Source organism: Lontra canadensis, unplaced genomic scaffold, assembly GCF_010015895.1.
Source record: "Lontra canadensis isolate GAN:19392208 unplaced genomic scaffold, GSC_riverotter_1.0 scaffold1, whole genome shotgun sequence".
NCBI classification, from domain to species: Eukaryota; Metazoa; Chordata; class Mammalia; order Carnivora; family Mustelidae; genus Lontra; species Lontra canadensis.
In genome coordinates, this window is record NW_022630995.1 from 15,430,962 (window position 1) to 15,455,028 (window position 24,067).

Below are 24,067 nucleotides of genomic sequence, written 5' to 3' on the forward strand. Positions count from 1 at the left end.
CCTTAGTTCCACTTCCATGAGAAGAGACACCCTTCTACGTACATGTGGAAGGTGTTAAATATTACAAGGTACTTGAGCTATAAATGAGTAGAAAGAAGGGTGCCCCAGAACACACACTTCCAAATCACAAGACAAAGTGACCATACTCTTTGTATCTCACTTAATCATGTTCCCCTACCATTTAGTTCATGACATGTGAAGTTTTGATATGAGAGACAAATAAGACAAGATTTTGAAGTATTATATTGGAGAAGGATATCTATATCTATATCTATATCTATATCATCTATAGAGAGAGATACAGATATAGATATATAATTTGAAATGGACTTGGACTGGAAGAAAGGCATCTTGGCCTTTCTAACTTATAACTCTAGGATGTTCTAAAGTAAAATAAAATCTCTTAAGAGATGCAAATCAGGGGCGCCTGGGTGGCTCAGTGGGTTAAGCCACTGCCTTCGGCTCAGGTCATGATCTCAGAGTCCTGGGATCGAGCCCCGCATCGGGCTCTCTGCTCAGCAGGGAGCTTTCTTCCTCCTCTCTCTCTGCCTGCCTCTCTGCCTGCTTGTGATCTCTCTCTGTCAAATAAATAAATAAAATCTTAAAAAAAAAAAAGAGATGCAAATCATAATAATCTTTGTTTTAGTAACTAATCTTCACATGTCTATGGAGCCTGAGTCCTAAAGGATAATGTTAACATCAGCTTTACTCTGAAAATTATGAATTTTTTTTTTTACCATTTTACAGATGAGGCAAGTGATCACTAGGTATTAACTAATGTATCTAAGCTCACAACTTTTTCTGTCTGAATTCATGGAAATTTTCGGTAAACATTTTCAAAAACATCTGTTTTTTTGGCAAGTATTTTGTGTTTGTTTTATTTTATGTGTTTTGCATATATTTTCTTTGTTTCTGTTAACTGGTAGAATTATCCCATTTTTAGAGATAAGAAAATTAAGGTTCACTCGGACAGTCCTGGAAGTGAAGAGTGATCCAAGAAAGCCCACGGCCGATCCACCAGCGCTGGCCTGGCCAGCATTATCATCAATAAGGCTATAAGCGTGGCAGAAGGTTTTAGCATCTCAGGGACTGAACAGTGAGGAAGGAACCAGTTTTCACTCATTTTTGAGTCTTCCCCAGTTTCAGAAAACCAGGTCTGGCACCCCAGGTAGAGGTGAGGCACAGAGGAAGCAGCAGACCAGTGACCTCCAATTCATGACATCTTACAGTAACATCTACTATATAAAAATATTTAAGATAAAATAAAATGAGAGACATCGTGAGATTTATTTTTGTGCAGGAGGTTCCATAAGGATGATAAATCAGGAAACAACTTTGTGATACAGGAAGGGGAGAAACTATTTTGTCTAGTGTTATTAAAGGAGACAAGGTACATTAGCAGTAGCTAATGTTACAGATTGTGTTCCAGGTCAAAGCGGAAATTATGAAACAGATCATAACCATCATGGATGTCAACCATCTCAAATTACCCACAGCACCACCAACATAGTGAGAGAATGAGGAAAAGATGAATTCAAAGATTGTTCATGGAAGGCAACCCGATAACGCCATCCTCACTACAAATGATGGTGATTGTCACATTACTGGATATAAACTCACTATGACCCTCAGTCAGGTATCCTAAGCTTCCCTGGGCAGTCATGGAGAGTGTTGACAACTGTAACTAAGGTAAAGGAGGTAAACCAGAGAGACAGACTGTGTGCTAAGGTTGCAGAGGGCAACCTACTCAACAGGGGGCCTCTTCACCAATGACAGCCTAAAGAGGGCATCAGTAAAGGATGAGGATGAGGGAAATTGAGAAAATATGACCCAGGGAAAATAATCACCTCGATTTGGGTACTGCCACATCTTTAGTTACCTACTCAGACTGCCATAAAACTAAATTACAAGATGACAAAGAGAAGAAAAGTAGCACATCAATCATCTGAAGAATTCTTAGTCCAGAAAACCCTACACTTAGCCCAGGAAACCCTCAAGTCTTGCTATTGAAAGTGTATCCAGGAACCAGCATCATCAACATCTCCCAAGACCTTGTTAGAGATGCAGAACACTGGGGCCTCACCTCAGACCTACTAAATCAGAATCTGCATTTTAACAACATTCATTCCTAAATGATAGGTGGAGATGTCAGGCTTAGGAAGCACTGCCTTAATTCACAAGAGGGTAAAGAGACATTAGCATCAGATTCACCAGATGAGCAAAATACATCTGCTCCAAGCTGTGCAATGGTTTACTGATTAAATGCTGCCTTAGCAACTTTAACCTTATCCAGTTTTGTTATTCAACTAGAAGTAATTGACATGAAATTATAGCAATAAGATTTGAACTAAAGGAGATAGAAAGAGCTCAGATGTTAGAAAATATTTAGAATGTATAAATTCATGAAGGTACCATCTTTGAAGCTTTTTAGTTAGTTTGGTAAGTATTAAAATAAGTAATAAAAGAACAAATAAAAATAATAAATATGGCAAAAATAAATTTAAAATCACTTGTCATAAAAAAATTAAGTGAGTGCCAATAAGTAATCCTTTTGTTATCCTTGGGAACCTAATTTTCCACATAAGAGACTCTACAGATATAAGATTAAAGATATTATGTTAAAAAAATCCTCGAAATCTTAAATTTGAATTGGAGATACTGTTTTATACTCACAATGCATATCTTTAAAATGTAATATTTCTTAGATATAATAATCAAATGCAATGTGTGATTCTAGACTGGATCTTAGATTGGAAAAATAAAAAATATTCTTTGCAGGACAAATTAGAATAATTTTAGAGAAGAGGATTTTATCATTATATTAAATTTGTTTTTTCTAGTGTTGTTATCTAAGATAATATCTTTCTTTTTAAGAGATGTGTGGATAATAGCTTTGTTCTTAAGAGATGTATAGTGAAGTACTTAGATTAAGAGGGTCATGATTTCTTCAATTTACTCTCTAATGTTTAGCAAAATAACATGAATAAACATAATACTATATAGGTTTATATATCAATCCAGATGAATCAATAGAGAGGTAGATAAAACAACAGTCACAACATGTTAACAACTGGTGAATATAGAAACATACAGAATATGTTGTAACATGTAAAAGCAAGGATGCTATCAAAGACTGCTGGAGTTGTATCTTACTCCCTTGAAAAGGCTCCCACAAATCAAGATTTGTCCCATGAGGAGGAAAAATTTGAGCATTAACAAGAATAACCATTGCAATTTATTAAAATATTACATATCTAATTATGTGAGTTTATCAAGATACAAAAATATATTTTTTCAATTCCCATTCATCATTTTTGAAAAATATCCGGAACTAACTTGCTGTTTAAAATTGTGAATGAAATAAAAATAATCAGACATCTATCTTGACAACTATATCACAGATAATTAATGAGGAAGTATTTCTCTCTATGGCAATATTGCAGCTAAGAAGCAAAGAAAAAAAAACAGAAAAAATACTATTTTTCAAACTCTTAATGAAATTCTTTTTTTTTTTTTTTAAGATTTTACTTATTTATTTGACAAACGGAGATCACAAGTAGGCAGAGAAGAAGGCAGAGAGAGGGGGAAGCCATCTCCCTGCTGAGCAGAGAGCCCATTGCGGGGCTTAACCCCAGGACCCTGGGTTCATGACCTGCGCCAAAGGCAGAGGTTTTAACCCACTGAGCCACCCAGGCACCCCTAAGATGCGTAATGAAATTCTTAATTTAGGCCATGATAATCATCAGACATTAATCTCATAAAAACAAAAACTACTAGCTAATGTATACCCTTTGATGGAAGAACACAAGCCACCTATGAAACATTCTTACTAAAAACTTCTAACTTGAATCTGATTCCAGTTCCTATACTAGATGGATGGATGGGTGGATGGATGGATGGATGGATGGATGGATGGATGGATGAAAGGAACAAAAGAAGGGAGGGGGAGAGAGAAGGATGGGGAAAGAAGGAAGAAAGGAAGAAACGATGGAGAGGAAGGGAGGAAGGAGAAGATGAACAACAAAAAAATGGACTTGACAGCTGTTTAAGTACTTGTTATGTGCTGACTACATAACACTGTCCTCATTACCTATGTAGCAGGACTTTTGCTGTTTTGTTACATAATGTTCCTTTTGATAATATTTTCTTATGTCTGGAACTTTTAAAAGCACCTTTAAAGATTTTCACACGGTCTTATGTACAATTGTAGTGATTTTTTGAGAACTTCATTTTTAATTGGCAATATAACTTCCAAAATTATTTTCAAATGTCAATCTATAAGCATATACAGATTTGTTCCAGTAAAAGCAACAAAATAAAACAAAAACATCAACAACCAAATCAATAGTGGGAAATAAGAAGGATAATGCTTGAGAATATAGTCATTGAACTGAATGAGGAAACATAAACTTGGCCTTCAGAAATAATAAATTTGTTATAAAGAACAGGTTAGGGGCGCCTGTGTGGCTCAGCCGGCAAGTGTCTTCTTTTGGTTCAGGTCATGATCCCAGAGTCCTGGGACTGAGTCCCCTCATGGGCTCTCTACTCAGCAGGAAGCCTGCTTCTCCCTCTCCCACTCCCCTTGCTTGTGTTCCCTCTCTTGCTGTCTCTGTCAAATAAATAAAAATCTTAAAAAAAAAAAAAAGAGTTTAGAAAATTGTAAAATTAATATCAAAAAGTAGGCAAAGCTCAGTTGTTCAATATAGATAAAATAGAACTGATTTTAAAAATATTCTAAAATATTCTGTTAACATTTTATGGAGAAGAAAAGTTACAAATGGTAACTTTATATTTTCATGAATTTTCACAAATGTAACCAGCACCCAGGTTAAGAAAGCAAAATTATCAGCACTTAGAAGCCCTTTTCATGGGACTGGCAAAAGGAAGAACCAAGAATTGAAAATCAGAGAAAGAGGGAGGGAGAGTGGAAGGGAGAAGAGTGGCCTTGGGAGACCTGGGGGGAATCACCACAGTTCTCTTTCACCTAAGGTCTTTGAATGACTTCAACTCTCTGCGAGTTGAGGGAGGATCTGGACTAGACGTTTCCACCTCTGCTCAAGGCTCTCTGAAGATGCTGTATCAGCAGACCAGGCAGTTGTTGGATCAAGCAGAGCAGATCCCTTTGAAGTCTCGGTCATCCGTGGTCATCCGGGTGGAGGAGGAAAGATGTAGATGGAACGGAGTCCCAGGAGGGCTCAAATGGAGGCAAATAGAGCCTAAGCTCAGCCAGCAAGGAGCTGCATGAAAGGAGGACTACTGGCAGAAGGTGGGAAGACCGTCAGTGCCCCATAGCAGAGGATTTCTGAACTGCAAAATGGGAGACGCAGGTGAACGGCTTGGAGTCTGTGAAATAAGAGCTAAAGAAACAGCTGGATTTGCAACATACACTCACACAAGTGGTAGGAAGCTAATCAGAAGATTCAGGACCTCCAGGCCAATCAAGGAGTCAGGGCAGACCAGGAGCAAAAAATAAAGGACTTGGAGCAGGAGCTGCCCCCACAGGAGCAGGATGATTGTGAAGGACAGGAAGTGTGCAGAGGCTGCCCCAGATGGCAAGGGAGCTGTAGCACCAGAGGGAGGACGATGCCCGCCTGCTGAAGATACCCGAGCCCCACGGGCTGCTAGAGGAAGAGCTAGAGGGGCTACAGCAGAGGCTGGAGCATCAGGAAAAGATACAGGAAATCTGGTTGACCTGGAACTGGATAAGGAGAGGTTGCTGGCAAAGCTGCAAAGCTGGGAGAGACTGGACAAGACCATGGGCTGCCCACCCCACCCCCGCAAAGACATTTCCAGATTCATGGTTGAGCTATAGTCGAGGGAGCTAGCCCTGAAGGACAGGGAAAGCTCCATCACCAGCAGCCCCCAGGGACAGAAGATCAGGCAACAGCTCAGAAGGAGGACCACCAGATCAGCTGTCTGCTGCCAGAGAGGGAGAAGAGGGAGACCTATTAGGCATGGCCTGAAGACTTTGACTCCCACTGCTGAACAAAGGTGAGGAAATGGAGGCCCAGAGAGGGTGACGTGCCCAAGCCCACAGTAGATAAATAAAAAGCAGTATGTCCCTTACCCTGATTCTGTGCTGCCTCCCTTTGGCGACCACTGGTGTCTGTCCTGGTTCCCTTCCACCTTCCTGCCAGAACTTGTGCCATGCCCTGCGTGTAGCAGCCTCCTTCTGTTTTCCGTGGCGTGTTTGAGCACATCAAATTGCTTGCAGCAAGATAACCCATACAGATAGGTCTAATTGTGATGCTGTGACTTAAAATTAACAACTTGGTAAGTAGTGTTAATTGCCTCTGCCCCCCTCTCCCCAATAATGAAAGTTAGAAGAATTGTAGCAGCTCTCGGTGGCAGAGGGCAGGAAGGTGAGTGGTATGGGAGCAGGTGCCCAGGACCAGGACAGGGCTGACAATCTAGTTCCCTCTTCTTGGAATGACCCCCCTCTTCTTTATTCAGGTCTTTGGAGTTGCCAGTGCAGAGTGCAGAGAGTCTGGACTCAGGCAGCACCGATGTCCCCTCTGATGCTAGTTCTTGGTACTCTACCTGTTCTAGAAGTCCCACACCCCCTCTTCTCCAGAGCATCTCACGCAGACTGGTCCTTGTTCTTTGTTCTGTCACCTTCCTTGTGTCACAGACAGGAAACTGGGGGTGCATGAGTCACACTGGGCTGTCATCAGCTCTTTCCAGCTTTTTTCTCCAGACTTAACTGATTGTGCACCCTTTTGTAAAAAAAAATTTCAATATGCATGCTAATATGTGCATATTCATTCTAAAAGCATATAAGCAGATATAAGACCCATGGGCAATGATTAAATATTAAATAATTAAATACTGAACACATTTATTTTGAAAGTGTTTTAAACATAAGATTACTTACAAAATGTTTTAAAGATTTCTTCATTTTAATTGAGATATAATTGAGTTAGTATTAGTTTCAGATGTATAATGTAATGATTCAATATGTGTATATATTGCCAGATGATTACCACACTAAGCCTGGTTCATATCACTCACCACACATAGTTATAATTTTTTCTTGTGATGATGAGAACTTTTTTCTTTTTTAAAGATTTATTTATTTATTTATTTGACAGAGAGAGGAGAGCGAGAGAGAGCTACAAAGGGAACACAAGCAGGGGGAGTGGGAGAGAGAGAAATTTCTCTCAGGCTTACTGCTGAGCAGGGAGCCCAATGTGGGGCTTGATCCCAGGACTCTGTGATCATGACCTAAGCCGAAGGCAGATACTTAACAACTGAGCCATGCAGGCACCCCAGATGAGAACTTTTAATATCTACTCTCTTAGCAACTTCCAAATATACAATGTAATATTACTAACTATGGTTACCATACTATACATTACAACCCCAAAAGCTTATTTATTTTATAATTGGAAATTTGTAACTTTTGAAGCTTTCACCCATTGTTGAGGACTTTAGCATCTATGTGCATCAGGGATATCTTTTAAATTTCTTGCCATGCCCCTGTCCAGTTTTGGTATCAAGGTAATGTTGGTCTTTTAAAATGAGTTTGGAAGTGTTTCCCCCTCTTCTTTTTTCAGGAGTTTGAGAAGAACTAGTATTAATTCTTTATTAAATGTTTGGTGGTCTTCAGCAGTGAAGTCATTTGGGTGTGGACTTTTGTTGAGAAGCTTGATTACTGATTCAGTCTCATTACTAGTAATCATTCTGTTCAGATTTTCTATTTCTTCATGATTGAGTTTTGGTAAATTATATATTTCTAAGAATGTGCACACTTCCAGGTTGTCAGCATCCCAGAGGTTGAAAACCACTCGGAGGAAGAACATACCTAAGGGGAAAAAAAAATCATATTCAATCACACTCAAAGCAACACTTTATTCGGGTTTGAGGGGAATGAAACACAGAGTATCTCTGTTTCATAGTTCTAAAAAATAGCTCCTCCTTCTTATTAAGGAGTATATTAAGGAGTATAACAAAGAACAACAAATTTAGTGTCATTTATATGACTGGGAGACTAAACTACAAAGTCTGATAGCATACTCCTATCCATTCTTAAGGGGGTAAGGGAACTTAGTCCATTCACAGTAAGAACAGATTTTCTGTGGGTTGTTCCGTAAACAAATAATGGTGCAATTTACCTGATAGTTATGTTTACTCACCTTCAAGTATGAACTGATAAAAACCCAAACCAAGCATCAAAATATTTCAGTATGTCAGACTCAGCAATCAGCACAATTTTGATGTTTTGACAATTTATCTTACTCTTTGTAGTAAATACATCTGTGCACTCATGAGTTCTAAATCCTCATACTGAACTTCTGTTGTATTTGACAGTAAGCTCTACTTCTAAAACAGCCTAACATTTCCCTAATATTTCCCTCTACTTCTAAAACACCTTAATATTTCCAAATCTTTACTGATCAAAACACCCAAGCCTATTCCTCAATAAAAGGAGACATCTGTTAATACAAGTATATTGAATCCCGAATTGTTACAAGCTCCCTTACGATCTAGCAAGGCAACTGTGATTTAATAAGGAACAAACCACACAGAATTATTTTTTTCAAGGAAAGCACATGAAGTGGGAGGATGAATAAACGGTCTAGATGTTTTCATTTACCCAAGCGATAACCTCAGAATACACGAAAAATGTATCCTGCCAGTTGGATCTAAACTGAAGAAATGTCATTGTATCACTGTGGTTATGCATCACCTTCCCTTGACATGAAATGACAAAGATTATGTGTACCTACAAATCTGCTTAATACAAAGAGAAGGAAGATTAAGCATCTCCATGTATTTGAAAGCTAGTTCCATGGAAGTCTATATATTATAAAATTTTTTCATTTCTAAAATACATTTATAATTATCAGTAAGAAGAAACCATTCAAAACTCTTATTACAATGTGGGATTTTAACACCCTAATTCTATGCTACGTTTTATGAAGCTAAAAATTAACTTTATATATCTTTTACCCTTTTAAATCTGAAAAAAAATCTCTTTCAAAAATACATATAATATGTCTTAAACCATTTATCTCTGGGAATTACATAATAATGTTCCTTGGTAATAAATTACATCATAATTAATGATATCAGAGTGCTCTCTGAAAGTAATACTAGATTTCACCAGTTTGATTCTCTTTATTAGCGAATTGCCAAACAAATATTTGTATTATTCCTTTAGATAAATCCATAGTTATTTTCTTCTTAAAATGCCATGCTGGGAACAATATGTATCTTGATACTTTAAAGCCTACAGTAATTTCTACTTTAAGCAGTTTGTTACTGTATTTTACAAAGTTATCAGTTTATAACATATTGGAAAAAGAAAAGTGGTCTTTCATTACAGATAATTTCAGAAGCACACCTCTATTCTACAACAGGATAGACTAGAAGCTAGTTCAAATGGATTCTGTCTTGTTCTCATCTTTTGGGGCTAAACTTTCCTTTTGCATACTATGACACAAAAATGTGTCCCAATCCTTTCAACTTTTATTCTGTTGGCTTTGAGGATTCATTAAATTATTAATACACTGAACAGAATCTCCCAGACACAATGAGGTATTCATTGTTACAAGGTGAACAATCAGTGGGCGAGTAGGCTGGGTGCTGGCCAGAGAGAGTAACACAGGCCCTCAGTTTGGTTCCACAGATTCATGGTATTTTGACCAACCCATCCACATCTGGTCTTCCAACCATCTTACTCCCCAAAGTTGAAGAGCTCTTTTTTTTTCCTTTTTCTTTTTTTTTTCTTTCCAATTTCATAGAAGTTGAATTTCTAAGACACAGATATCCATCCCTTCTTCTTTTCTATTTTTCCTCAAATAAACATTTATCCAATTTCTGCTTCTGAAAAACTCTTCTTATTGAGGGACTCCTGGGTGTTTCAGTCGGTTAAGAGTCTGTCTTCAGCTCAGGTCATGATCCCAGGGTCTTGGGATGGAGCCCCGCATCAGGCTCCCTGATCATCAGGGAGTCTGCTTCTCCCTCGCCCATTCCATTGTTCATGCTCTCTCTCTCAAGTAAATAAGTAAATCTTTAAAAAAAAAAAAAAAAAAAAAACGCATCTGAAATCTTTGTGACTAGTGAATGAAGTATCCACAGCCCTTATGTCTACCTTTGTAACTGATGGTTGAAATCTAACTGTGCAGGGCTAAAAAAATAAGTGTATCAAGTATCATTTGGGAAAATAAAATGCAGTCAAGGTGAAAAGGAAAACTCAGAGGTTAACATTTTGGATATTATTCCAAATTGGGATAATATATTCTTACTCTTAAATAGTATATATATATGTACATATATATATGTATATATATATGTACATATATATATACACACACACACACTATTTATTGTTACAAAAACTGTTGATTCTTATTTTATATATTCTGAAGTAAAGTATTACCTTGTCAAAGGCAGAACGCAAGCATTAAGTGATAGAGTCAGTAACCAAACTCAGTTCTATCCAAATCTGAGCCCCATTTACACTAGACTCTGTGTCTTTTCATCAGTCCATTTCACTTCCACCACAATAATGGAATATATGGGTAATTAGTATTTCCATACCTTTTATTTATTTTTTCCTATTAGGCAGCAAGGGGTGATGAAAGTTGTAGATGAAATGTGCAGAACAATTTTACTGCATTGAAAGTAATCTTCATCAGTTATAAGACTAAGACTAAGCTTGAAAAATCATCCCAAACAAATAAGAATATTACATGGCCTACTCAGACAAAAATAATAATAATAATAATATGGGACTTCAGGTTTAAAAATAAAATTACTATGCAAATAATAATCACATAAATGGAGAAGACATTCAGAATATTTACAAAATAAGATAGAGTTTAGGATATAAGACACAACAAACATTTATTTTTTCTAGTACATTAGAATAAAGAGAATATAAAGCCAACATAAATTAGAATAGCATTGTAAGATGTCTTTTTCCCCTACTTTCCACATTTTATTCTTTTTTTTTTCTCTTTGCAGATACAACTGCTGTTGGATGGAAAGAATAAAATTTCATTCCACGTACTTTACCTTGGCCAAGTGCAAATGACTTAGAATGGTGTTTATCTTATTAATCTAAATAGCATTAGGGAGGAGAGAGAAATGAACAGAAGAGAAGTACAATTCTGATTTCTGCGTCTGCAAATGGAAATACTTATCAAAGAATATGGTCTAACTGTGTGATCCTCTGAATAGAAATAAGGGAACAATGTGCATGATTTGTTAACTAGGTTTATCCTATGAAGTGTAATAATGTAATTGTCTGCTACATCAAACAAATAGAAGTATGCTGATTCATTCACTTACTTAGTTACTTCTGTGAAATGTCCTAATTTTTTCTTTTTTTTTTAATATTTGTTTTACTTTGTTTTGATGATATTGTTCATTTTTTGAAGGGAAAAGTGAAAAAGAAGCATAAGCTCATTCTAAAAATGATCTTAAAATTCTATTTTAGCCTTTAAAAATGTATTTATAATAAAATGAATTCCAATATGGAACTGTTAAAGTGTTTCTAAGTGCGTGCTCATTCTCAACCACAAGACAAATAAACACTTTATTGCAACATGATATTTTAGGGTCAAGTATATTTAAAAGTCAAGCAATATTATTTAACTTGTGTTATGCTTCTAAGTTGTTATCCATGTACAGGAATGTGTTATAATGGGCCCTGTTTAGTTCTTGACTATAGTAAGCTCTTTGCAGGCAGGAAGCACACCAATCTGTTTCACTGCTATATAAAAGGAATGAAGGACCTCTGCTCACCAACAAAACGTGTTCCTAACACAGAATTAGGAATGAATTGTTAGTATTTTTTTTATGTGTAGAATGAGAAAGTTAGATGAACTTGTTTTAAGTGTTAATAAGTGAATTTTTTTTTTGGCCAAATAAACATGGGAAAAACTATATTTGACATCTCTCCCCTAAAAATTCACAATGCCTATTAACATGTTAAGTTCTCACAGAAATCTTGAAACAAAACCAAAAAAAAAAAAACAAACCTGTGAAGTTTTTTTTTAAACCAACGGTTCCAAAATATAACTTCAGAACACTGTCTCTCCCCTCCCTCCAGGCATTCATGTTAGTTTACCAGTGGGCCTTTTTATGAAGACACATGGATTCTCTAGGTATCCAAGGTACATTTAAATTAAAACAAATTTAGATACCTAATGAGATGTATCTTTAGAAAGTAGCATAACCCAGAAGCTAGATTAATTGAAAGTATGGTTATCTATGCTTAAACCAAGCTAAACACACAACATTTATTTATTTATTTACTAACTATTATTATTTAGAAACATTTGAATTTACTGCATTGAGTTGCCAGAATATTCATAACCGACTTTGAACATCTTCCTAAACAGACACAAATCTATTAGTTAGATTAATGACTCTAAAGGGCAACGAACAAAATGCCAACCTACAAAAAGTAAGAGAACTCTGACCTACATTAAGAAACCTGTACCTCAGACTGCCTGGGTGGCTTAGTGCGTTAAGCAGCTGCCTTTGGCTTTTGTCATTTCTCAGGATCCTGGATGTGAGTAGCACCTAGGCCTCTCTGCTCAGCAGGGAGTTGGCTTCTAACTCTTCTTCTGTACTATCTCCCTCTCTCTTAAATAAATAAATAAAATCTTATTTTAGGAAAAACGCAAAGAAACTTGTATCTCTTATTTTATTTAAACAGTTTTGTTTATATAAATATTTGCTTGGATACACTTAATTTTGTTTCTTCTCCAAGTGCTAAGCAAGATTCTTTCTTACAGGTCTCTATCCACTGACCTTCACTTTGCTAAGCTACTTTAGATACGACGTAGTTGAGAGTTAATTGGTTTGTAAATACTGACTTAGTTTTTGATCTCTGCTGACTCCACTACTTCTCTCTTCACTCTCAGAGATGAACTTTTTTTTTTTTGAAGATTCCATTCATTTATTGGACAGACAGAGATCACAAGTAGGCAGAGAGGCAGGGAAAGAGAGAGAGGGGGGAGCAGGCTCCCCACAGAGCAGAGACCCCGATGCGGTGCTCGATCCCCGGCCCCTGGGATCATGACTTGAGCTGAAGGCAGAGGCTTTAACTCACTGAGCCTCCCAGGCGCCCATCAGAGATCAACCTTAACTGTTCCCAGTTTATAATTCAAAACCATCTTGTTGAATTTCAAGTCAACTACATATCAGATTTCAAAATTAATACCTTACACTCTATCATTTGATTCTATGTCTCCCTCTTCTGTCTGAAACTTATTCTGTATCTCTATTATATGACGTCATATTTCTTAAAAGTGCCAAAGAATATTTTACTGTTAATGAATTAAATTTATTTACCAAAAAAAAAAAAAAAAATTGATGTAGGCAGAGCAGTATGTTAAAAAAAAAAAATCCTACAGAAGTTTCTTTAGGGAAATAGTGTATGCAGAAGAGTCTTAGAAATGTATGTAGAGAAGAGAAGGGTATCAGAGTAGGGGCAATGAAATAATGACAAAGGAAGTAGATGTGCACTAATCTGACAAACTTCAGTACTTCCCAGCTGGTCTATGGCTGGCCCTGGATATGCAATTACAGTGTGTGCATGTGAATGGTGGCAGGGGATGTGTATAGAGAGAACAATGAATAAATAAATTCATCTTTTCACCCGTTGGAAAATACTTAACAATTAGAAGGAAGGAAGGAAGAAAGGAAAAGAGAGAGAGAGAGGGAGGGAATGAGAGGGGTTGGGGGAGGGAGGGTGGGAGAGAATATGACAGGAGCATTACATTTTAGTCCTATATCTCATAGTTAAAATTGACAAAAATATACACCTTCTCTTCACTATGTGTTAAGATTGAATTCTCTGAGGTCAAGAATGGCAAAGACAAGCACCTATACTCATGTAGTTTGTAAAAAATTTATTGAGTCAGATCTGAAAACAAAAATATATTAAACAATATTTTAATATTTTTAAGATTCTATTTATTTACTTGACAGAAAGAGAGAGAGAGAGAAAACACCAGAGAGGAAGCTGAAGAGGGAGAAGCAGATTCCCTGTTGAGCAGGGAGCCCAGTGCTCCCTGAGAACCCCAGGATCATGTCATGAGCCGATGGCAGACACTTGGCTGACTAAGCCCATCCAGGCATCTCTTAAACAATATTTGTAAAAGTTACTTTGATAGAGAAATCTCTGATGAATAAGAATTCCAAGTAGCTTACTTAGATCCCCACTCTGAAAGAATGTGGAGCTTACCTTCCCACTGTGTAAGTGGCCACTGTGCATTGTTAACTTCCTTTCAAGGACTACAGTATGGACAGTGGCAGGGGAATTAACATTACAGTGGAGAAATCTAAGAAACGTTAACTCAGCCAGGTGATCAAAGCCAAATTCAATGGTGATAAGCTAGGTTTAAATTATATATTTCTATACATCTAAAGCTATTCTAAAGTAATTGAAATTGCAATTGAAAAAGTAATTGTATAGCCAAATGATAAATTACACACATTCATTAATCTTATTCACTGAAACCAATAAAAAGATACTGCTTGGAATTATATTCATTAAAACATTTTGCAGTGATTATTTCTTATTGAGATCCTTCAATATTTATCAAATTTGAAATTTACATCTATACCCTATTTTTCCTGAATATTTTATCATAAATTTGATATCAATGTATACAAACCAAAAAAAAAAAAAAAAAATCAAGTGAGATTATATATGGTATATGGGAGATTACCAAAATACAATTTTATTCCCACTCTGCTTGTCCCCATTTTTTTTTTTTTGAGGGTGGGGAAGATGGACACACAGACATCAACTTAATGTGACACACTGTCTATTATTTGGCATCTACTACATATCAGATACTGTGCTAAGCCTTTATGAATACCCCAATGAAAATAATGCAATCCTTCCTCAAGGTGCTCACAAGAAACAAGTATATAACACAGTGTGATTCTACTATGATTGGGATAAATAAAATGTCATTATTGGAAAAATACATACAAGACCAACTAACCAGTTCTGGGAGTTGTGGGAGGATTACAGAAAAAATAAAGGAAGGAAAATACACAGAAATCCAAATACTTTGCAGGAATTGGTCAGGAAAACTGGTTAAAAACAATCAAGACAAAGAAAAGAACACATGGAAATTTTCAGGAATAGAGGTAGGGCTTATTTTGGCACTAAAATAGTTCTGTAAGTCTAGAACATAAAGAGTACATAGGCGAGATGGTGAAAGGTGGGGAAAGACATTATATAGAAAAGATCTTTTTACATTTGTTGAAGAACCTGGATTTTACCTTCATGGTGATCCAGCAATTGTGCTCCTTAAGGGGCTCCCAAGGGAAATGAAAACTTATGTCTACTCAGAAACCTGCATGCAGATGTTTATAGGAACTTTATTCATAATTGCTTAAACTTGGAAGCAAGCAAGATGGGTTTCGGTAGGCAAATGCATTTAGAAACTGTAGTACATGAAGACTGTGGAATATTATTCAGTGCTAAAAAGAAATGAAATAACTGATCATGCAAAGCCATGGAGGAAACTTAATGCATATCACTAAGTGAAAGAAGCCAATCTTAAAAGGCTACATGTTGTATGATTCCAACTAGATGCCATTCTGAAAAAGACAAAACTACAGAGACAGTAAAATGATCAGTGGTTGCCAGGGGTTAGGGTGGGTGCAGGGGAAAGGGGGATAAATGGATAGAGCACACAGGATTTTTAAGGTAGTGTAAATACTCTGTGTGATACTATAATAGTGGATACATGTAATCACACATTTGTGAAAATCCATGGAATATACAACACCAAGAGGGAAGCTTAATGTAAATTATGGATTCTGGATAACGGTGGTGTGTCTGTGTAGGTCCACTACAGCAAATAGGCCACTGTGCTAGGTAATGTCGATAGTGGGGGAAACTATGCTTGTGTAGCAGAAGGAGTGGAGGAGAATTAAAGTCGATTAAACAAAACAAAACAAAGAAACAAATACAGCACCAAGACTGGCCCCCAGGTATATGGGCCCTCAGGTGAACTTAAAACTGCTCTAAAAAATAAAGTCTGAATAAATGAATAAATCTAGTTTTACAGTTGGGTCTAAATTTAGAAACTATAAAGACTGGAGGGGGTATGGATAAAGGATAATTAATAGATTAATTCATTCAATTAATGAATGAATAATCATGGCCTAAACTGAAAGATCAGCCATGAGTTGAAGTAAGAGGAAAATAGTTTCAAGACATGTGAAGAGATTTGTATACATTTAGTAAGTCATTGGCTCTTTCAATGTTTTATCCTCATACTGGAAATAAAAAGCAAAATCTTGACATAATTTACAAAATCTTTAGTTCACCTTGTCCTTACTAACATATAATGTTCATCTAATATATTCTCCATCACTCATGGTGATCCAATCCATTAATACTGATTTTCTTTCTGTTCTGTGAATGTGCCCAGACGTGTGTGTGTGTGTGTGTGTGTGTGTGTGTACACACACACACACACACACACACACACTTGCTCTTTTGTCTTACTGGAATAATTGCTTTTCCCTGATCTATACATGACTGACCATCTGACAATGATCAATTCATCTTAGAAGACATTTTCTCAGAGAGACCTTTCCCCAGTGATTCCTCACCCCCTTCCATTCAGACTCTATCAGAGCACTCTTATTTTCTTCTTTAGAGTTATTACCATCTGAATTATCTTCCCTATTGATTGACTTACATGCCTGTGAGCTTTTCACTTCACTACAATATAAGTTTCCTGAGGACAAGAGTATTTTGGTATCATAGGGTCTAGGAGATACTCAATAAATATTTGTTGATAGATGTTTGAATCAATGTAGATTTAGCTAGTGAAAGAGGAGACTGGGATGACTCTTAGACGTTTGGTTTTAGCAACCATTTGAATATTTAAGAAATTCAGTTAAGCAATAGGAAGGATGAGTAGATTTGTGGGAGAGGAAAATGCATTCAGCTTGGGATGTTTTCCGTTTAAGGTGCTTATAGGCACCAGAGTAGAGATGTCTAACTGATGTAGGTTTGCCTGGTTCACAAAAATGATGTAGGCTGGCTGGGAATACATTTGAATAAGAACAGCAATAATAGTTGTCCATAAAAACTCAAGCCTGATTGCATTAATTGGGGAAATCAATTATCATTATATAAAGTTTCTATTCATTTGGAAAGAATGAGATTTGAATTTGCATCCCACAAACTAGTAGTTAAAACTGGCAGAACATTAGTGAGCTAAGAGCCTCAGTAAATTTTTATGTGATTTTATCAAAACAAGTTAGTTTTAATTTTTTTAAATTTTTATCTAATTCCTAATTCCCTTGTCTACTTTACTATCATGAAGACTGAATGAACTAGGAGATCCATTGTCCCTCAGTCCTTCTTATGATATGACATTTTATACAAGATAGTCTACCCATTTTTCGGAGGGAAATCTAATAAATGTGCCTCAGAATATTTACCCTTTGGCAATAGAGTTCATACAGTATTAAATGCTTTCTGTGATGTGTGAAAGGCCTATAACATGAAGAGGAGAGAGGAGACTAGCAGGATGGAAAAAAAAAAAAGTAGAGTTGTTGTAAGCATTTTTTAGTCATCCTACTTGTATTTTAATCATGTGACCCAACTCTTTAAATTTAATACGATATGGGTAAAAAACAACACCACTAAATAAAGTGTGGCAGAAGAGTGATTTTTATAGACATAGAACACCAGGCATCCTGTAACCTCACAGCAGCTCTGCAAGGTATTATTAGCCTATATTAGAGATAAGGAGATTGAATTTCAGCAGGATTAAATTAACTCCACAGAGCTAGCAAATGGCTGGGCTGTGGTTTGAAAGAAGATATATCTGATTTCAAAGACTATGTTCTTAGCAGTATACCACGCTGCCTCCTTTGTCAAACTTACTTCCACTGCATTAACTTTTTAAATCCATTCAACAAATATTTATTGATTGCTTTCTATGTGCCAGACACTCTGCTAGAGCTTGGGATACATAAATTAACTAGAGAGACAAATATTCTTCTTCTCATGGTTCCTATATGCTAATGATAAGCTAAGCCAGCAAGCATAATAAATACACAAAATAGGTAGATTATTACAAGGTGCTGATTGCTATAAAGCAACAGATTTAGGTAAGGGGGAATCTGCATGCTGGGATAGGGGTAAGGGTTATAGTTTTAAATAAAAATGTCAGGACAGACCTCATTGGCAAAGTGATATTTGAACAACAGCTTGAAGAGAATGAATGATTAGTCATGAGGCTATCTGGGAGAAAGGTGTTCCTGTCAAAGATTATAATATGTGCATAGGCCCTGCATCAGTCAGTTTCAGCAGAGAGTACATAGCTCTTTCAAAATGGGTAGTTGGTGAAAATTTGAATATAGGGACTATTTATAAGCGTGTGGACAAGACATAAGAAAGAGTGCAGGCTCTCAGGACTGGTAATAAAACGAGGGACTGAGAAAGCAGTTAAGGGAAGACAAAGCAAACCAAGGAGAAAGACCATGGCCTCACAGGAGCTCTGGAAGCCTCTGATTGAGGAACTCAGCCCAGCTGCAGTGAACACACAGGGAAGGAGCCAGGGTAAGTGCATGGGACCTCTCCCCTCCCTCCTCCTGATACTCTCTTGGTGATGCCTATCAGATGAACCCACCAGAAGCCAGAGGGGAGGGAAACCACTGAAAGGGAACAGAGGAGAGTAGAGAAACATAAAGAAAGGATCTGTACAAGAAAACGAAGATCTCCAGCTCACACCCTAAAGTAGAAATCATGCCTGGTCTTTCTCAGAAAGCATATGGAACCCAGTGTGACTAGAGCAAACTAAGTAAAAGGAGGCATGGTAGGGGAGTCAGAAATGTATGAGAAGGGACACACATCATACATATCAAAGAAAGAGTGAATTTGAAATTTTAGTTTATGATTGCATGTGTACATGTGGTTACTGATTTAGTTTATGCATTTTCCAAACATTCTTACTGATTATATAGTTCACATAAAAAGCTTCCTTCTTATTTGGAGAATTTCCTGAACTTGGAAGCTCTTTGAATAGACAGAAATCTGGAAATTCTCTAAAAAGTTACATAGTACTAAAAATCAACATTGCACTGTGTTTTTAAGACTCTGGGTTCTGGTCACAAGCTGATTTACACTGAAATCTGCAGTTTCCACTTTCATATTTCATAATGATTTACAATGATTCATTTAAGCTTTCTAAGCTGCAATCATATCACCTAAAAATTAAAAATAATATAGGACATTCCTTAAAATGTTGCTGTGAAGACTGAATGAATTAATGTACGTATAAAAGTTATTGTAATGCCTAGTACATTCCAATGTTAGCTTTATGTCTAAAGATATTATTTGTTCATAGGCTAAACTATTTTTCTTAATCTTCCTTCAGAGGTTTGCTTTTGAACCTTTCAGAAATCTAGCAATAATTCAAGGAAAGGAGATCTTCACACTGACTGTGTCTAGTGGTGTATGTTAAGATTCAAAACAGAGCAGGTAGCCACTTTTATCTATTGGATATTTTTCTGAATATTTAACAATATTCTTGAACTGTAAGAATATCTAGGAAAAAAGTGAAAAGCATTGTGAGTAAGCTAGTTTTATCTAAGCTACAAGGTAATTAAAACAATTCAAATATAAGTAAGTTTTCATTAGCATGTACTTTAGGAACTTCTGAGATTTAACCTAAATCCTGGCGTATAATTTAGGATTTCCTCTTCCAAGCATAAAGTTACTATGTAGAATGAGGTGTTAGAAACACTATATAAATGGGGCTATTCATTGACTGTGGATTGTCTTTCTGTTTTATTGTTTTGTCAATTAAGAACCTAAGAGCCTTTGAAGAATTCCCTTCTGATAACTCATTTTGACATAGAGCTGCCAGGCATCATCCATTCCAATAAGAAGTGACAGTCCTAAGATTAAACTATCATTTCCCTATGAAGATTGTAAAGGTGCATTTACTTATAATTAGTATGCATGCCTTGACGGACCAGACATTTGCAGCAGTCTTTCAAATAAAAAGACTAATTAACTATAAATTAATATTTATAAGGCAATCTAGTGCCTGAATTTGACTGTACGTATAGAAAGATGATTCCAAAAAGAAAAACAATAAACTAGAGTTATCTGTCTTTCAGGGGTAAAAAAAAAAAAAATAATAAGTAGTATCTGAGCTATTATTTCTTTCTCGAAGTATTTTGTTTTAGGCTTTACAGTCTTTATTTAGGGAATGCTCTTTTGACCAATACAAGTTTTTCTATGTAGACAGATGGTTGCATTGGCTGACTGCTGATGTCTTAGTTAAAAAAACATTGTTTTGAGCAGGGAGCTGAATATATTCCATTTGTAAAGAGAAGTTGTATTTGAATTTCCTCCAGCTTTAAAATAGATAGATGATGGATGGATAGACAGATAAACAAGAAACATCATTTAGAAAACTCTTCCAAAACCAAGTGGCATCCCTTAAATATGATATTCTAAAGCTAAGGAAATGCATAATAGCTCTGCTAATGTTGAACTAGAGAATATTTTTACATGCTCTACCTTTTTTTTTTTTGCTTTTTATACAAATATACAGTATGAAATTACAATCTCATAGCATAGCTTTTCAGGCTCCATGTGTCCTACCATAATCACCCTATTCAACACAACAATTGACTTCCTACTACAAGCCCTCCTTATTCCATATACTACATTTTATCTTTTTCCAAAATTCTATTAGAGATCTGATATAATATATAATTTGCCACTTTTTTTATTGTTTATTGACTAAACTCAAAGCACTCAAAGACAGGCTATTTTTTGACTGGTATATCCCTAGCATATGATAAGTGCTCAACAAATATTCTTCAAATTTATTCTTTAATTTATTAAAGACAATCTTAAGGTTTCCTAACATTTTGCTTTGTTCTAAACCATATTCTGTCTAGCAGAAAAAAGTATGTATTGGTAAGAAAGACAAAAGGGTTTTAAAAAGTATCTCCTTCTCTTTATGTCTTCTAGCCTTTATAGCACACACTGTTTATGTCACATCATAAGGAAAAGACATGGTGAAAGAACAAGCTTTAAAATCACATATGGCTGCAACCGTTCTTAATTTTCTCTTATATATATTTTTAGAGAGAGGGAGAGACAGAGTGAGGGAAAGAGAGAGGGGAGGACAGAGGAAGAGGGAGACAGAGAAAATCTTAAGCAGGCTCTATGCCTATCTGTGGAACCTAACACGGGGCTCCATCTCACAACCCTGAGGTCATGACCTGAGCTGAAATCAAGAATCTGATGCTTAACCGACCGAACCACCCAGGCGTCCCTCATGACAAATATTGCTTAAAAAAAAAATTAAATATCAAACTATAACCTGATTTCAGGAAAAGCATGTAATTCTCTTTAATTAATGAAAAAACGATGTAACATCTTCCACATTCTATTAGCCCTGATCATCATTTTGTGTGAGTAGCATATGTAGAAATAGAATTTATGCATTAAAAAAAGAATAAAGAGTTCACCTGGTGGGGGGCTTGGGTGGCTCAGTAGGTTAAGCGTGGGACACATGATTTCAGCTCAGTCTCATGAGGGTCTCCAGGTTGTAAGACTGAGTACCATGTCAGGTTCCCCACTCACTGTAGAGTCTGGTTCAGATTATTTCTCTGTCTCCCTCCCCCTTTGCCCCTCTTCACTCATGCTCGTGCACTCTCCCTCTCTCTAAAATAAATAAACAAATAAAAACTAAAAAAAAAAAACAAAAACAAAAAAAACAAGAGCTCACCTGATATCAGACAAATGGTGTAATTCAGAAGACATCAGAACCAAGCAAATATTACATACGGTAGAAATGTGTTAATGGTAACACTGTCAGTGGTTACGTAAGGAGATGCAGGGACCATGTTTCAGAACAAAAGAAGGTGATTGTCTTCTTTTGGAAGAAGAATGGAATTCACCATGGAACATGGTGAATCATGATACACAAGGTGTGGAGAATTTGGGCAAGCTCGATTCTGCCATGTTATTCCAGATTTAAACCAATGATTTCCCATCTGTGTTCAGCAGAGGTCAGGGGGTACCTTGGGAAAGCCAATTAGAAGCGCAATGGTTAGCTCTCTGGCTCTCTGGAGTAGCTCCTGGAGCTACTACTACTGGAGCAGCTTCACAGTATTGGTTTATAGGCTGCGATGCCATGACACACATGTTGTGAACTGGGTAAGATTAGTAAATTCTTCTCAATAAGATTAATAATTTCTGGGGATTGATGTACAGCATGGTGACTTTAAGGGAAAAATTGGAGATAAATATATATCTATCTCCAATATAAGCCAACACAGGTAAGCTAGATTGGACATTGAATAAAAAGCCAATAAACCTGCATGCCCTCTGGAATTCTTCCAGACCATGAACTATTTTTAGTATTTTCTCAATTCTTTTCCTCCCTCTGTCCTGCAACCATTAATATCCCCGTGATTTCAAATCTGGGCTTCATAGTACAATATTAGTGAACCACCCCCAATAAGCTGATAATTGAAAATGACAATAGTAACATAGCACAGAACCAATAGTTACTAAGAATGCATTTAAAGAGCTTTGAATACATTATCATTTTCTTGAAAATCCCTTCATTCCCACCACTACTGCTAACAAGAAGCTTTCTTTTTCAAGCATATTTTACATAATTTTAATCCATGCAAGACGCAGGCAGAGATACAGTGAAGATGGTTTCCTCTAGGCCATGGACCCTTGAAAGCAGAGAGGACACCAATTTTTCCTCAGCGTTTTACTTCTTGTATCTCACATGCTGCTTGCATATGGTGTATACGGTAAAGGCATCCTGCGTGATTTGACTCTTAGTTACCTAGGTGACTGTTTTTAAGAAGTCACCTGTGCGATATCACAGACGTAAAATCATACCATGATCCTTCAGGACTGTTCATGGATAGTTCAATTAATTCACCTCAAACCTGCACAAGGCATAGACCTACTTTAACTGACACATGTAACATATTCATATGTGTTAATGTGTCAATTTTCATTTTCAGCCTTATCCAGAAACAGGCTCTAGTCCAAAAACGAACTGAAGTAAGCTGCCAAGATAAAAGCAAAAAAGAAGCAAACAACAACAAACACTCCCAGATTTATGTTTTCTTTTCCAAATTCAGCTATTGAAAACAGGAATTTAACTCCACTAAACATGAACATGAGCTCAAGTTACTGTCTTCAATAGCATATTCAATCCTTTTACAGACACACCTTGGGGGAAAACCAACCCATCTTTAATTAATTTAATTAAAAGCAATTTTGTCAATTAACCTGATAAAATAGAGCTACCTATGGGCTGTCTGCTGGTGTGCTCCAGAGCCCTGCTGCCTGGCTCCTGCCTTTTGGAAAGCCAGCTGCTAATTATTTGCAGCATTTGCAGACAGTGCTTTTGTTAAGGGTAGTGTATTTGTTGAAGCTTTAACATGATTTCAGCTGACTTTCAGTATTCTAGCCTTTCCTGTCAAGCTCTATCGGTTGTGTGTTGTAACCTCTGCATGCCTTCATTTTCACGTGCTCATGATAAGTGTTAGACTTGCTATGCCATGTCAGTAATGTTTTCTACAGATAATTAGAAGAAGTCATAAATATCAATCCTGTCATGTAAGAAAGAAATCGTTTCTCTGCCAACATAAACACAGATGTACACCGTTCTTGCTGCATAAACCACATCATTTGATATCATTGCGTGTAAGAACTTTGCGGTACGTTTACTACTCTCTTCCATATAGCTAATAAATTACTTGAAATCTAAATAGTTAATCACTAACAAAAGCAACAGGATTTAGTTTTTGCACAAATTACTGACTTGGCAGGCTAAAGAGGAAAATTAGAAAGGAATCAAATATCTTTGTATTAAAGGCACAAATTGAGCCATCATATTTTTGGATTAGCAACTACATACATGTTTATTCAGTGGCTCTAGGCAAGAGATGCCAAAGACCAATAAGAATAACTTGACTGATAAGAGACAAAGTACAGAAGATTCAAAACAAAGCCTTTTTGTCTAAAAGCACTATATTTGTCTGTTGGATTTCTATGAATGCT

General features: G+C 36.4%; 1 protein-coding gene across 1 annotated transcript in view; it reads left to right on the plus strand.

Annotated features, from left to right (window-relative positions):
* Window positions 1-24,067, plus strand: part of LOC116869697 (putative uncharacterized protein YKL083W) — a gene marked incomplete at both ends in the record, with an annotated part of 153,709 nt that overhangs the window by 53,667 nt on the left and 75,975 nt on the right. The window contains one exon of the mRNA XM_032861449.1: window positions 16,419-16,458. Within this exon, the coding sequence (XP_032717340.1) occupies window positions 16,419-16,458 (40 nt within the window). The remainder of the gene's footprint in view (window positions 1-16,418; window positions 16,459-24,067) is intronic.